General features: G+C 38.1%; 1 protein-coding gene across 5 annotated transcripts in view; it reads right to left on the minus strand.

Moving 5' to 3' along the window:
- Positions 1 to 675: 675 nt before the first annotated feature.
- STK39 (serine/threonine kinase 39) overlaps positions 676 to 16,963 on the minus strand; it is a 313,579-nt gene continuing 297,291 nt past the window's right edge. For 4 of the 5 annotated variants that reach the window (XM_053215228.1, XM_053215231.1, XM_053215230.1 and 1 more), the window contains 2 exons: positions 7,887 to 7,945; positions 676 to 6,905 (listed from right to left, as the gene is read on the minus strand). In XM_053215228.1, the coding sequence (XP_053071203.1) occupies positions 6,860 to 6,905; positions 7,887 to 7,945 (105 nt within the window). In that variant the 3' untranslated portion in view covers positions 676 to 6,859. Of the gene's footprint in view, positions 6,906 to 7,869; positions 7,946 to 16,963 lie in introns of all 5 variants that reach the window. The other variant, XM_053215229.1, reaches the window with a different exon arrangement.

Genomic DNA, 16,963 nt, shown 5'->3' on the forward strand with positions numbered 1-16,963 from the left:
CTTTTAACCCACACCAAAGTATCATTCTGCTTCACAGTTCCGAGATGATCTTTTTAGCCATTTGCTACTTCAAGTCTACTTATCTGTCAGTCACTCTTAAATTCATTTTACACAGCTGACTGTAGTGTTATCACAGTCTTCCTAATACTAATGCATTTAGTAGTCGTGTGGGTTTGAAAGGCTGCCAACAGAGGAACAGCTGAAAACGTCACCACTCAGACTGTCCTTTTCTTGATCACCCTGTAACTACTATTTGCAATTTTTATGCCCGGATTCTTTGCTGGTCTGATTGTAGTCATTGTTTTTCAACAAGACATGTCTCCTAATGGATTTTTTTTTCTTGCCAGTGATATTGTATTTCTCAACACATATTCAGTAAGGATCTGTACCAGACATTACCAAGTTTCCTTGGAAACTGCTCCTGTAAGCAGCTTATTGGTTGATTGGAAGGCAATTAAATAATCTATTTTTTAATTATATATAATACACAATACTATATTATAATAAATATAGGGACGATGCAGATTTAACTGGGTGACAATGTGGTATAGTAGGAAGATACATGTGAATTCAAATTCTAGGACTGCCATTCACTTGTTGTTGATCTTGGATAAGTTACTTCTCTGAACTTCATTTCATCTGTAATTTAGACACAGGCATACCTGCTTTGCATAGTTATTTTTTTTTAATTTTTTAAAATCTTTATTTATTTTTGAGAGACAGAGTGTGAGCAGGGGAGGAACAGAGAGAGAGGGAGACACAGAATCAGAAGTAGTCTCCCGGTTCCAAGCTGTCATCACAGAGCCTGACACGGGGGGGCCTGAACTCACAAACCATGAGATCGTGACCTGAGCCGAAGTCGGACGCTCAACTGACTGAGCCACCCAGGCGCCCCTGCATAGTTATAATAAGATTAAGAGATAATACATATGAAAAGCAGTTGGAATAAGATAGGTACTCTGTGGTCACTATTTTTAGTAATGTTAACTATTTTTAATAATTTTAATCATTATTAACTATAAAACAAAAATGCTAGAAATAATAGGGATATGCGATTTCTAAGATTTTGGTTTTGACTTAGCTCATAGGAGTCAACAGGGACGCTGTGGCTGCTTTTACCCACACGTGGCAGGCAGTATGAGTGGGTAGGATGGTCGGTCAGGTGTCTCTCTCCTCACCTCTCCTTTCCTCAACACACTTCCTGCCTTTCCTCTTGTAACAGGAGCTCTATGAGGAAAGAAATAGCTTGGTGGAACGGGCCCTGTGAAGTACTAGGTGCTTAGGGGATAGCCATAAAGTAGAAATATTTTACCTCTCTTAAGACCGTGTCCACAGGCATAATTGAGAAATAAAAACAATATATATTTAAGGTGTACAACCTGATGTTTCAATATACATATAGATTGTGAAATAGTCAAGCTAATTAACATACCCATCTTTTTAACTTGAAGTAGTTTGAACCTGACTCTCCCTGTACCACCAAGTCTTTCCTAATTACTTGATTAGAATTTCTAAAACTCAATTCACCAACAGCTCGACTGTTACAGCTGAATGGATGGACCACTACAGGCAAGCAGCAACCGGTTTATTCATTCCTTTGCTCAATTAGGCCTCTAGAATGTTCATGTTGGAAAGGAAGTTAATAATCAACTAATTAATCCCCCTCAATCTAAAAATGAGTACACTGAGGCTTAGTGGAGTGAAACAGAACTTGGGTGAGGTCACACTGACAGTTGGCAACAAAGCCTGAGCAGAAGGTACATTGGTTTTATGTTTTATTACTAAGGAATGTGATTGGTTTTTCTTTTGTTTACATTGGAATTTAATTATTTTTTTAAAGGCACTTAAAATAATCAGGCTGAAACTGTCCCTTCTCAAACTACCATCTCGCGTTCTTTGATCTTGGAAAAATTACTTCCCTTCCTAGATTTGGAAGCCACATCACAAAAGATTCTGATGAATATACAAGTTCTAATATGAATCATGAATCGAAAAGCAGATGCAACATCTGTGACCCGGTGGCAGAGTTACCAGGAGTAACGGTCAGGGCCCCTTGCAAGACTCGGTATCTATTTGCCACAAGTAACTTTGCACCCAAACTTAGAGTTCCCTACCCTCATTCGTAGAAATTTCAGGCCCCACAAAATCTGGATAGGCCCTGAAGAGAGGCAGCTCTCTAAGGTACAGTGGAAATGTTCTGGAGTCCTCCTGACTTGTGTTCAGTCCCTGTTACCTACTGACCTTGGAGAAGTTACTTAAGACCTGTGTACATCTATTTCCTCATCTGTAACATGCAGATAATGAAACCAATTTCCCAGAGTTGTTGAGAGGCTTAAGGTGAGGTAGGAAGTCTTTGGTTTAGCGCATGGTCCAGAAAAGCCTGCAATAACGTATATCTTGTATCATGTAGGGAGGCTGTCTGATATGATTGAGAGTGGGGGCTTTAGAACCAGATTTACCTACATTCCAAGTCCTGCCTCATATTTGACACTTACTGTGTTAGCTTGGGCATCTTAGTCCTTCTAAGGCTTAGTTCTCTCCTCTTTAATGTGGTGTAATAAAACCTAGCCAACAGAGTTTTTAAGATTAAATGAGAAGATGTAAAGTACTTAGCAAAGTGACTGCTTTTGGCTGCAAGAATAAAAAAAAAAAATTCAAAATGGCTTAAAGGAGTGGCTTTCAAACTCTTACTGGCTACAATCCTCAACCTCAATAAGAATTAGATCTTCCGTTGTGACTCAGTGTACATATAAACATTATCACAGGACTACTGTGAATCAGATTTGATATTGTATACAGCTAAGCTTCATTACAATGTTCTAGAGCATGGGAAAATAGTGCTGGATCTGAAGTCAGGGTTTTCCAATAACATGCATGAACAGTGCTTGGCATTTCAGTACGATACTTCCTCAACCATCTGTTTCATTTTGATTCTGTTTCCTTTTTCAGAATCCCATTGAGTTTGGAGAGGAGAAAAAAAAGACTGAGGTATGTGAAAAATCTACCTGCGTATACACACAACCTTCCTCTGATCACCATTCATTTTGAACTTTATGTTACTTAACACATCTAAGTGCTGCCAGAATTGTTCAACACCAAATTATTCATCTGGGTGAAGGCTGGACCAGAGTATCGTCTACACCATTTTGTAAAGAAGCACACTATCCTCCCTCCTCCCAGATTACGGGCCTGCTATTTTACTGAATATTCTATTTAGAAAGTAAGCCAGTTTCCTCTGTGATAAATTACAAGTCTTGGTTTCTTAAGATGGTTTTCTACATGAGGGATAAGTACACTCTAGGAATGATTATTCTATTACTGCCCTTTCATCATTCTGTAGCAAATTCAAATAACAATAGAGTAAGATTGTAACTTTTAATAACATTTCTTGCCCTTTGATGAGTTATGAGCTAAATTATAAGGGCTCAACAAACTTCAGCTAATGATATTCTGTATGCTATAACTCACGTAGGGGGAAGTTTTATGTGTTTCAGTGTTTCCACCTGGGGATGCTCGATTAGAAAACAGTATCCGTTGGTTTGGCACAGGATGCACAGTGGCTTATAATCTAATCATGTTGATTTTCTTCACTGTTCTTAGATACCCAAACTACCCAGCTAGGTTTGGTGAGCAAGGCAAAAGAAGGCAGATAAAAGGACATCACTGTTATTTGACCATGCATTTTTCTCCGTGGCATAATATCAGCTGGGCAACCACTGGGACATTTTGCAAACAGGTATTTTTTTTTAATGTTTGTTTATTTATTCAGAGAGACAGAGAGCATGTGTGCGAGCAAGCAAGAGCTGGAACGTGGCAGAGAGAGGGGGAGAAAGAATCCCAAGCAGGCTCTGTGCCATCACCACACAGCTGGTTGTGGGGCTTGAACCCACGAACTAGGAGATCACGCATGACTTGAGCTGAAATCGAGTCAGATGCTCAACCGACTGAGCCATCCGGATGCCCCTGGAAACAGGTACTTTTGACCATTTTTTGATGCCTTGTCTTTTCCAGTGGAGTGCCAGCTCCCTCATTTTTGGTGGTGGTTTGGGTGTTAATCGATATACTGAGGGAGTGAGTCACTTTATCCTTTTAAACATATTTTCTTACTGTCTGCATCAGTTACATGCCTTAAATATTTCTATTATTCCTGAGAGTGCACATCCCAAGCACCAAACTCCAGGCAGTGTTGCATTAGCCTAAAGGTAACACTCACTTATAATCAAACTCATTATACTTGAATTTTTAGTTCATGAAGATACACAATGGAAATTATCACTTGAAAGCCATTTGTTTATGGCTGTTAGGGCTTGTAACAGACCTCTTGAAACTTAGAACCCTGGAAAGCAGCGTGTACTTCCAGGCTGGGACATTCCAGTCCTGAGGGGGAATGTTCTAGTACCACCCACCATGGCACCCTACTTATATTCAAACTACCCCTAAATATCCTGGTGAGAGTCAGCGTTCTTAGCTAGGATCTGGCAATATAAATATGTACAGCAGAAAAACAGGTATATCTGGGTTCCCTTTAAGTGGAATCATATTGTATAAAGGCCACTTTGGGGTGAATTAGAATCATGTTTTCAGTTATAAGAAATTGATAACATTTTATTTTAAGTTGATCATATGATTTTACTGTCACAACCTCAGTGGGCCTCACTAAGCAACAGCTTCTGTTATCAAATGTACTTCCAAGAAAAAACAAAAAGATCGTTTACTGTCAAATGCAAATCCCAAGTTTTGGCAGAAGCCCTCCAACGTGAATTGGGCTTATGTTCACCATCTCTGTAATTTAACTTGGAGGGTTCACCCGGGAGGTATATTGCTTAAAACTAAATAGACTGTAGGTGCATTACTGAAATGAGTGAATGAAAATTCCTAATAGGAAAATTTTACATGCCAACATCATTGTATGTAGGAATATTTTTTTGAGGGAATTCTTGGGTCTTCGTCTAAAGACTACTACCTGACCCTACTCAGACGTGCGGGCCATCCACCATGTTTACCAGCACATAAGATACGGAACACATGGGGAACTAAAGGCTACTTTTTTTTCCTGGAAAAATAAGACATTTTTATCACACATGACTTATAAGGATCTCTAAAAGTTGTTTTAAATGCAGAAAACCATTGTTTTCGCACAAGGACAATACATTGGGAGTTCAAATGAGATAAAAGGGAACTTGCTTCTATTACTACAGCTTTACAAGTTGACCATAATAGAGGCACACTGATGTTAAAAAGTTTTTGTGTGTATTTAGGTATGAGACGTGGGTGCCTTGATTCTCCTAAGAGGCTGTGAACCCACCTGTTTGTCAAGGCATATGAATCTATCCAAATAATACGACATACGTGTTCAGTGGAGCTTGGGTCCTTGATTGCTTCATTGCTGTATGTCCTTTTTCCTCAAAAGCTTGGCTAAGAGAAACAGTCATGGTCATACAGTGCATTCGTTCCTTTTAAACTGTTTGATTACTGTGTCTTTCAAGAGCACAAGTGACAGTAACTGCTTGGACTACACTCTCAGCTCCTTGCTGACTGGTACTGGCACTTCCTATCACATGACTCTGAGCATGTGCTGAAAGCACTAGAAAAGGTAAGTGTTCAAAACTTAACTATGTATGTATTTGTAGGGCTGTTCGGAGAGTTTTGAAGTTTCTGAATACCTAAATGTAACTGCCTAGAGAAAAAGTCAGTCATTGCAGGCTTTAGTACTAGGAAAAACTGTATTTCTCCTAACTTTAGAAAGGAAAAAAAACAAAAAACAAAAAACGAGTGGGCTGTACGCAGACACCTCTTTGCATGAACTTGACCCTTGCATTCATACTGTTAACCAGTTCTTATGGACCCTTCATCCTAATTTTCTCATTAAAAAAATCTTTGTCCTATCGTATGGATGTATATAAACTCTCTCAAATGCTAGCAGTAAAGATGTGGGACTATGGACATACATTAAACAGATATTATATGATACTTATCACTATTGTTGCAAAACAAGGTCCTCCAGTTATTCAGGTATGTTTGACTCTCTCAGAAGATGAGGGTCTTACACTATTTTCGTCTACAAGTTGTATACAGTGTTAAGAACATGCTCTGAATATCAGAACCAGGGCCTTGGGAGACCAGCTCTGTAAGTAGCTTTGTGAAGGGCCCTGGAAAAGTCACTTAACCACTCCAAGCCTCAGGGCTAAAATGAATTGGCTGTAAGGAATTTTTTTGCTCTCGTTCCCTGTGGCCCTACTACATGGAGTGTGAATAATCGTCAAACCTGATTCTCAGACTGAATGGATGCCTTGTTCCCTTTAGGGCACTTTTCCCTCCTTAGTTCTTGGGAGGCATGGGAGTGCTAAATCTCACTGCTGCCATGCAGGTGCTACCTGAAGGAGGAAGGAAACCATGTGACACCATCTCTTTGTGCAATACACTTTTATTTTCCTTTTACCTTTGCAGTCATCTTTGAGTAATTGTTGTGTAAACAATAGAATGGAATGAAATTACATTAAGTTGTATGCAAATGGCTCTAGAACACCTTAACAATTATGACAAGGCAATTATAAATAACTTTTCTTTCCTTAGTAATATATATTTGCTTTTTAAAGTACATTAAAGAGCTGCCATATCTAGGGTTAGCTAGGAAAGAGCAATGGTACCATCCTGGGAGCCCACCTCCCTGAAAGTTTAGACTCCAATTTTGAAAATCCTAAGGTTTACTATTCCTTAATATATAGTCAAGCAGAGGGCTACTTGGGTGAAAGTATTTATTCTCGAAACTTAACAGCATTTTACCTTTTTTTAGTCATTGCACAAAAACCCTTTCTATTTCTCACTCCATCTGGGTATTCTGCAGAATTTCAAGTAAAACTCAGATTCTGGTATCTTCAAGTTTATCACCTTTGGAATAACAAATCCTATCACAGAGAAGTCAAATCACAGATGGGTACATAATTAGCAGTCTAATAGAATGGCAACATTTTATATAGCATTCTATATGTTCCAATGAAGCAAAACTTACATATGCCACTTTATGTAGAGGAAGTTTTAGATCTGAGACTATTCCAGAGTAAAGCAGCCTCAGGCACATTCTTAATATGAAAGTTTGCAAGGCACCTCCCTCTCCCAAGAGACAATCAGATTGTGGATTGGTTTTTAGGCAAACAAACCAAAAGAATAAGCATCTAAGTTCCTAATTCAGTCATTTCAAAAATCAAAAGTTATAAATACTCCAAAGATAGACCTGATTTTTTTTGTTTAAATAACAAGAGATTAACTGCAAGAAGCATATAATCAAAAACTTTTCTTCTTATAGCTAAGGTGTGTAATGCATAAATATATGAAAAATAAAATTCACAGTCAGTTTTAAAACTAGAATTCAAGTTTGACTAATAAATCTTAATTTTATAAGTATATTAATTTCTAAATACAACATAAAAGAGGCAGTATTGTCAGATGTACAATTAAAGTAGAACAGAACAACAATGAAAGAAGAAATAGGCTTCTGATAGAAAAAATTCCTTTTGTTGCCAATAAATAGGACCACCTGAGTGTATTTCAGATTCTTTTCACTTAAGGGATATCCGAATTGATTGCTAAGAATATTAAATAGCTTTTGGAAAAATTAGCAACAGTCGTGCAGCTGTGGCATTTGCTTGTTCTCATACTGTGGATTGCTAGAGAATAAAGCAGAACTCGGAGTGTTGTAAGTTTAAAAAAATTCTTTTTTATCCCATGTCACTGAAGCCAGACTCTTCACAATCTTCTGATTTTGTGGGAATTGGGAGTGAGGGGGAGGGAGTAGGGGTGGGGGAGGAAGATCGAGGGGAATGGTGTGAGGTGGGGGCATGACAAATCAGGGGGAGATGTCAAGGGACATACATCAGCTGACACTCAACTGGGCAAACCCGATCAGCTTCACTTCGTCCGGAATCTCCGACCCATCACAGCCTGAAGCCTGAAAAGGGAAAAAGACACCTTCAGTGCCAGTTGATCCAAGCAAAGGCACAATCTGTGTGGGGCCAGTGTCCCATTTCTTCCAGCGCTTAATTACTACTGTAACAAATCTGACCATCATGCTTGCTATCAAGTGCAGAAAACGGGGGTGCAGAGGGGGAGGGATTTGTTCCCGTTAAAACACCACAATGTCTAGGCTTAAAGCTTTGAGACTGCCAAGAAAGTGATCTTAAATATACTTTCAAATTAGAGTTCCTTAATAATTTTAAAGGAATATTACAATAAAATATCTTGGAATAAATTTAGCCAAAAAGGTGAAAGACCTGTACTCTGAAAATAGTAAGACACTAATGAAAGAAACTGAAGACACAAATGGAGAGATAAAATATCCATATCACCCAATGCAATCTCTATCAAAATACCAGTAGTATTTTTCGCAGAACTAGGACAAATAATCATAGTTTATATGGAACCACAAAAGACTCCAAATAGCCAAAGCAATCTTGAGAAAGAAGAACAAAGCAGGGAGGTATCAAAATCCCAAACTTCAAGATATACTACAAAGCTATGGTAATCAAAATGGTATGGCAGTGGGACAAAAACACACACAGATCAATGGAACATGATAGCCCAGAAACAATCCCATACTTATATGGTCAATTAATCTACAACAAAGGAGGCAAGAGTATACAATGAAGAAAAGACAGTCCCCCCACAAACAGTGCTGCGAAAACTGGACAGCTATGTGCAAAGAATGAAACTAGGCCACTTTCTTACACCATACACAAAAATAAAATGAATTGAAGGCCTAAAACCATAAAAATCCTAGGAAAAAAACACAGGCAGTAATCTCTTGGACATCAGCCCCAGCAACATTTTTCTGGATGGACCTGACTTCTCAGGCAAGGGAAACAAAAGCAAAAATAAACTATTGGAACTACATCAAATAAAAAGCTTTTGCACAGCAAAGGAAACCATCAACAAAATGAAAAGGCAACCTATTGAATGGGAGAAGATATTTGTAAATTATATATTGGATAACAGGTCAATAATCTAAAATATAACTTCTACAATTCAACAACCAAAAAATACATAATCCAGTAAAAAAAAAAATGGGCAGAGGACCTGAGTAGGCATTTTTCCAAAGAAGACTTACAGATAGCCAAAATGTACATGAAAAGATGCTCAACATCACTCATCATCAGGGAAATGTAAATCAAAATCCAATGAGATATCACCTTATACCTGCCAGAATGAAAGGATCAAAAGACAAGAAATAACAAATGTTGGCAAGGGTAGGGAGAGAAGGTAATTTTTGTGCATTGTTGGCGGGGAATGCAGTGGTATAGCCACTGTGGAAAACAATATGGAGGTTCCTCGAACAATTAAAATAGAAATACCAGTAGTTCCACTACTGGCCATTTACCAAAGAAAATGAAAACAGTAATTTGAAAGGATATATGCACCCCTATGTTTACTGCAGCATTATGTATAATAGCCAAGATATCAAACCAACCTAAGTGTCTATCCACAGATAAATGGATAAAGATGTGGTATATGTATATACACTGGAATATTACTCGTCCGTAAAGAGGAATAAGATCTGGCCATTTGCAACAAGGATGGACCTAGAGGATATTATGCTAAATGAGATAGAGAAGGACAAATATTGTATTTCATTTATATGTGGAATCTAAAACACAAAACAAATGAACAATGAAACAGACTCTTACATACAGAAAACAAAGTTGGTGGTTACCAGAAAGGAAGGGGCTGGGTGGATGGGCAAAATAGGTAGAGGGAATGAAGGTGTACACACTTCCATTTATTAAAAAAAAAAAATTATGAAAATGAGCACAAGCGACTTAACAGGTCATTGAGGGTAAACCTGGTTTTTACCAAAAGGTGTCTTCTGTAATACTGACAAAAAAAAAAAAAAAAAAAAAAGAAAGAAAAAAAAAGTGGTTACCAAGTAGTTGAATGGCTCATGATAGATAACTTATTTTTCCATGACAGAGTTTTGTTTATAATATTTTACGACATTTATTGCCTAAAATTGGCCCAAATTATAGCATGTCAAATATTTTGATTTTTCTTCAAAATTAAAAAGTGAAAACAAGTCACTGTCCATCAAACCTCTCACTTGTCCTCATTCAAGTGTTTTTTTTTTCACTTCCCTCTCTTTCCTACACATGCACGTGCACACACACACACAGTACTCAGATCATTCCAGGCTGCCTCTTCAGACTACATAAATCAGAACCAGACATTATGTAAGTACCACAAGTAGGGAGAAAAATGTATGATGAATGACTGGGAATGGGCAATTAATCACTAAAGGGCTATCCAAACTTTTTCTTGGCATAATTCCTGCTAAATTATTGTCAAAACAATTAGTTTCCCATGTAAAAAAAAAAGGCCTTTCCAATCATCACAATGAACCGCTCTGAGCTGCTCCAAAAAACAGTACATAAACTCAGCCCTTTGTCAACCTCAACATTCTCCCTTACAATAAGCAGCTAATTAGAACATATAACTTGAATATTTTTAAGTAATTATCTTTAAAGTAATGGTGTCAGCACTTACGCTGTTGATTTTCTTATATAAGCATAAAGGGTAGAAACGTTAGTTGACATTTAAAGAATTTACTCTGTCCCTGTCCAATGATTTCTCTAGCTTTACTCTGACAAGATATTCAGTAAAGGGCAGTAAGATCAAAAACGTCCCTTTCCTTATCACTTTTAACAAAGTAGTACAGGCACAGGAGGGTTGTCAGATAAGGTATTTTCCCGTGGGTGTTTGTCATACAAATACTATGACACTCAACCCCCACCACCACCAGTTTTCTTGTTCCACAAGCCCTGTTTGTGTATCTCCCTAAACCTTCCCCTGCTATGTAGTTACTGCTGACTGACTTACTGCTCACTTACTCAATGCAGTGAATGGGGGCAGACACAACGCATGTAATTAATAGGCAAATGACAAACACCTCAGGAGCACCAATAGCTGTTGGCAGGGATGAGGAGGGAGCAGACAGTGTGAAGCTGTGAAGCGCATCCCTGCATGTCAAAGATACATCAGAAATTTGGCAGTGGGACGAGCAGGAGGTTGAAATGACCCGAAATAAAAACAAAATATCCAATAGTGGTTAAGCCAACTAGACATGAAAGAAAAATCTTAAGTCCCTCTTGTGAAGAGTAGTGGAAGTGAGAATTTACAATGCAAGTGGGTGATTAAACCAGTGGTTATTGTGGGTACATCACACAGGGAGTCCACCTGTCACCCTCAGTCCCAGCGCCTCCCTCCCCCAGCGACACTGGAACATTCGGTTTCCTGGCAAAGAGGCACAGACCAGGTTGCCTGGCTTTGAGTCAGGCACTCGGCTCTTCTTCTCCCACTACTGCTGACTCTCTCTTAACCGAGGCTGAGTCCTTGCCTCTCTCACTGTGGCCTGCAAAACACTGAGGGCAATATGCAAAAGATTCTGGAATCTATAGCAAAGGGACCAGAGACCCTTAAAGCAGCAGTTCTCAAACTTCTTGGTCTCAGGTACTCTTTATACTCTTAAAAATTATCAAGGACTTCAAAATCTTGTGCTTTTGTTTTGTTTTGTTTTAAATCATTCATCACCGTCAAGTGGGATTTATTCCTGGGATGCAAGGCTGGTTCAATATTCACAAATCAATCAATGTGATACAACATTAAGAGAAAGGAAAAAAAAAAAAACCGTATCATTTCAATGGGCACAAAAAACACTTGACAAAGTACAACCTTCATTCATGATAAAAGTCTTCAACAGAGTAGGTTCAGAGGGAACATACCTCAATATAATAAAGGCCATCTATGAAAAACAGTTAACATCCTTAATGGGGAAAAACAGCTTTTTCTCTAAGGTTAGGAACAAGACAAGGATGTCCACGCTCCCCACTGTTACTCAACATAATACTGAAAGTCCTAGCCACAGCAATCAGACAACAAAAATAAATAAAAGGCATCCAGATCAGTAAGGAAGAAGTGAAATATTCATACTTACAGATGACATGACACTATATATAGAAAACGCAAAAGACCCCACCAAAAAACTACTAGAAGTGATCAACAAATTCAGTAATGTCACAGGATGCAAAATCAATGTACAGAAATCTGTGGTATTTCTATATACCAATAATGAAGCAGCAGAAAGAGAAATTAAGAAAATCCCATTTACAATTGCTCCAAAAATACTAAGATACCTAGGAATAAAATACTGATGAAAGAAACTGAAGAAGACACAAAGAAACGAAAAGACATTCCATTCCCATGGACTGGAAGTACAAATATTGTTAAGATGTCTATTCTACCCAAAGGAATTAACACCAAAATACCACCAGCATTCTCCACAAAACTAGAACAAAAATCCTAGAATTTGTATAGAACTACAAAAGACCCTGAGTAACCAAAGCAATCTTGAAAAAGCAAAGCTGGAGGCATCACAATTCTGGACTTCAAGTTAGACTGCAAAGCTGTAGTCATCAAAACTGTATGATACTGGCACAAAAACAGACACATAGATCAATGGAACAGAGTAGAAAACCCAGAAATAAACCCACAATTACATGGTCAATTAATCTTTAACAAAGCATAAAAGAGTATCCAATGGGCTAAAGACAGTCTGTTCAACAAATGGTGTTGGGAAAACTGGACCATTCTCTGACCCCATATACAAAAATTCAAAATGGATTAAAGACCTAGATATGAGATCTGAAACCATAAAAATCCTAGCAGAGAACACAAGCAGTAACCTCATTGACACCGGCCATAGCGACTTCTTACTAAATAAGTCTGGGGCAAGAGAAACAAAAGCAAAAATAAACTATTGGGACTTCATCAAAATAAAAAGTTTCTGCACCAGCAAAGGAAACAAAACTAAAAGGCAGCCTACTGAAAGGGAGAAGATATTTACAAATGACATCCAATAAAGAGTTAGTATCCAAAATATATTTTAAAACTTACAGAACTCAACATGTAAGAAACAAATAATCCAATTATAAAATGGGCAGAAGACACAAACACACATTTCTTCAAAGAAGATTAGATAGATGGCCAAGAGACCCACGAAAAGATAGTCACATCAATTACCATCAGAGAACTGCAAATCAAAACTACAATGAGATATGACCTCATAACTGTCAGAATGGCTAAAAGCAACACAAGAAACAACAGCTGTTGGCGAGGATGTGGAGAAAAGGAACACTTACTATTGGTGGGAATGCAAACTTGTGCAGCCACTACGGAAAAGAATATGTGGGAGTTCCTCAAAAAGTTAGAACTACCCTATGATCCAGCAATTGCACTATGGAGTATTTACTCAAAGAATACAAAAACACCAATTCAGAAGGATACGTGCACCTGTATGCTTATAGCAGCATTATTCACCATGGCCATGATATGGAAGCAGTCAAGCATCCACTGATTGATGAATGGATAAATAAGATGTAGTATGTTCATATATATGTATACATATATACATATACATACATACATACACACACAAAATATTATTCAGCCCTAAAAAGAATGAAATCTTGGTATTTGCAATGACATGGATGGAGCCAGACAATATAATGCTAAGCAAAAGGAGTCACAGAAAGACAAATGCCATATGATTTCACTCATACGTGGAAGTTAAGAAACAAAACAAATAAGCAAAGGGAAAACAAAAAGAGACAAACCAAGAAGCTTAACTCTTGACCATAGAGAACAAACTGATGGCTACCAGAGGAGCGTGGATGGGGGGATGGGTGAAATAAGCAATGGGGATTAAGGAGGGCCCTTGTGGTGAACACTGGGTGTATGGAAGTGTTGAATCATAACATTGTTCACCTTGAAACTAATGTAACACTGTAGGATAACTATACTGGAATCAACATAAAACTTAAAAAGCTTATGTTTTTGCAGGTTACATTTATTATATTGACTATTTTAGAAATTAAAACTGAAAAATTTTTAACATTATTGAAGTCATGTTTAAGGTATTTTTAAGTATTAAAATAATTAAAAACAAACATGGTTATGTAGATTATATTATACTGAAGGTCTCAGAAATTAAAACTGAGAAATTTCTGAATTATTCATTTACTACTTCATTAAATCTAATAACAAACCCACCACATGCTAGCATAAATAAAATCATGAAAAATAACCAGTTTACCCAAACTGAGTGGCACTGCTTTATATTTTGCAAATCTCTTTAATGTCTTGCTTAATGGAAGATGGTGAGATTTCCCTATCTGCTTCTACATTCAATCTATTGTTTTAGGTTGTTTTCCTTGAAGTATATGTAAGAAAATCCAGCCTCATATAAATATGTAGTTGAAAAAGGGAACAAATAGAATTTTAAAAGTCTTTCTGATAATTGTGGATATTGTTTGTTACTACTTTGAGACTTTCCAAGTGGAGTTTCCTAAAAGTTAGTTGCGACGTGGAATCTGAAACCATAGTATTGAAATTTCATTCTCTGTTAGATTAAAACCATTAGTCTATCTTGCGTTTTGAATTGACCTTTTTGCCCAGGTAGGACTTTTCGGCATCACTGAATTATGCACATCTTCCACTGCTGACACAGTTTGTTCTATAATCTCTATGTCTCAATACACCCTGCCAACCAATCATGTTCAAAACTATCACATATCACTAATCTCATCAGAAAAAGTAAGTACTGGGATGCTGTCAAGGTTACAGGGGCAGATGCAAGTTTTCCAAAGTCATTTTTCTGCTCGAAAGCTGAAATTTATTATCGAGGACAAATATGGCCAGTTGTTTTCCTTAAAGCGCCAGGCTTACTTGGTTCATGTTGAAAAAATGTCTGCCAATTCCTTAGTCTGAACAACCACATTTTGTCAGTTATTCTTCCAAATAAAATTAGTGTTCCACGGGGAAAAACATGGCTAGTTCAGCTTACAACTCAACCTCACAAGAGCTTTTCCTGGAGACAACCACTATCCTTCAGTATACAAGCATACCTTGTTTTATTGCACTTCACTTTGTTGCCTTTCATGGATACCACATTTTTCACAAACTGAAGGTTTGTGGCAATCCTATACCAAGTAAGTCTATTGGTGTAATTTTCCCAAAAGCATTGGTTCGCTTCGTATCTGTGTAATATTTTGGTAATTCTCACAATTTTTAAAACTTTTTCATTATATTTGTTATGGTGATATGACATCAGTGATCTCTGAGGTTACTTTTGCAGTTGTTTTGGGGCCCACGAACTTAACCCATAAATGTTGTGTGTGTTCTGACTGTTCCACTCACCTCTCTCCCTCTCCTCAGGCCTCCTGATTCCTTGAGACACAACTGTATTGAAATTAGGCCGCTTAATAACCCTACAATGGCCTCCAAATGTTCAAGGGAAAGAAAGAATCACACATCTCTCACTTCAAATTAAAACCTAAAAATGATTCAGCTTAATGAGGAAGGCATGTCAAAAGCAGAGACAGGCCAAAAGCTAGGCCTCTCACAAGCTGTGAATGCCAAAGTTCAAAAAAAGATCTTGAAGGAAATTGAACATACACTACTCCAGTGAACACACGAATGATAAGAAAGCAAAACAGCCGTCTTAACTGCTGATATGAAGAAAGATTTGGTGGTCTGGATACAAGATCAAATTAGCTGCTACATTCCCTTAAGCCAAAGCCTAATCCAGAGCAAGGCCCTAACTCTCTTCAATTCTTTTAAGTCTGAGGGAAGTGAGGAAGTTGCAGAAGAAAATTTGGAAGTTAGCAGAGGTTGGTTCATGAGGTTTAAGGAAGGAAGTTATCTCCATAACATAAAAGTATGAGGTGAAGCAGCAAGTTATCCAGAAGATCCAGCTAAGAGAATTAAAGAAGGTGGCTACACTAAACAACAGATTTTCTGTGTAGACAAAAACAGCTTAAAATTTTTTTTTCATGTTTTTGAGAGAGAGAGAGAGAGAGAGAGAGAGAGAGAGAGAGAGCGTGCATGAGCAGGGGAGGGGCAGAGAAAGAGGGAGACACAGAATCTGAAGCAGGCTCCAGGCTCTGAGCTGTCAGCACAGAGCCTGACATGGGGCTCGAACTCACTAGCCGTGAGATCATGACCTAAGCCAAAGTCAGACGCTTAACTGACTGAGCCACCCAGGCGCCCCCAAAACAGTTTTCTTTTGGAAGAAAATGCCACTTTGGACTTCACAGCTAGAGAGGAGACGTCAGTGCCTGGCTTCAAAGCTTCAAAGGGGACAGGCTGACTCCTCTTAGGGGCTAATGTTAGCTGGTAATTTTACATTGAAGTCAATGCTCATTTACCATTCCAAAAATCTTAGGGCCCTTAAGAATTATGTTAGAGCTATTTATAGAATATGTACTCTATAAATGGAACAACAGCACATTTGCTTACAAAATGGTTTATTGAAATATTTGAAGCCCACTGTTAAGAACTGCTCAGAAAAGATTCCTTTCAGAATAGTACTGCTCACTGACAATGTACTTGGTCACCCAAGAGATCTGATGGAGCTGGACCATGAGATTAATGTGGTTTTCATGCCTGCTAACACAATATCCATTCTAGAGTCCATGGGTCAAGGAGTAATTTCAACTTTTGACCTGAGCCGAAGTCAGACACTCACCTGACTGACCCACCCACATGCCCCTTAACTTTCAAGTCTTATTATTTAAGAAATACTTTTCATAAGGCTATAGCTGCCACAGACAGTGATTTCTCTGATGGATCTGGGCAAAGAAAATCGAAAACCTTCCAGAAAACTTCACCTTTCTAAATGCCATTAAGGGCATGAGTGACTCTTAGGAAGAGGTCAAAATGTCTACATTCACAGGAATTTGGAAGAAACCGTTCCCAGTCCTCATGGATGACTTTGAGGGCTTCAAAGTTTCAGTGGAGAAAGTAACTTCAGATGTAGTAGAAACAGCAAGAGAACTAGAATTAGAAGTGGAGCCTGAAGATGGGACTGAATTGCCACAAGGTCAGGATAAAATCTGAGCAGATGAGGAGTTGCTTTTTATGG

Source organism: Acinonyx jubatus, chromosome C1 (genome assembly GCF_027475565.1).
Source record: "Acinonyx jubatus isolate Ajub_Pintada_27869175 chromosome C1, VMU_Ajub_asm_v1.0, whole genome shotgun sequence".
Lineage (NCBI taxonomy): Eukaryota > Metazoa > Chordata > Mammalia > Carnivora > Felidae > Acinonyx > Acinonyx jubatus.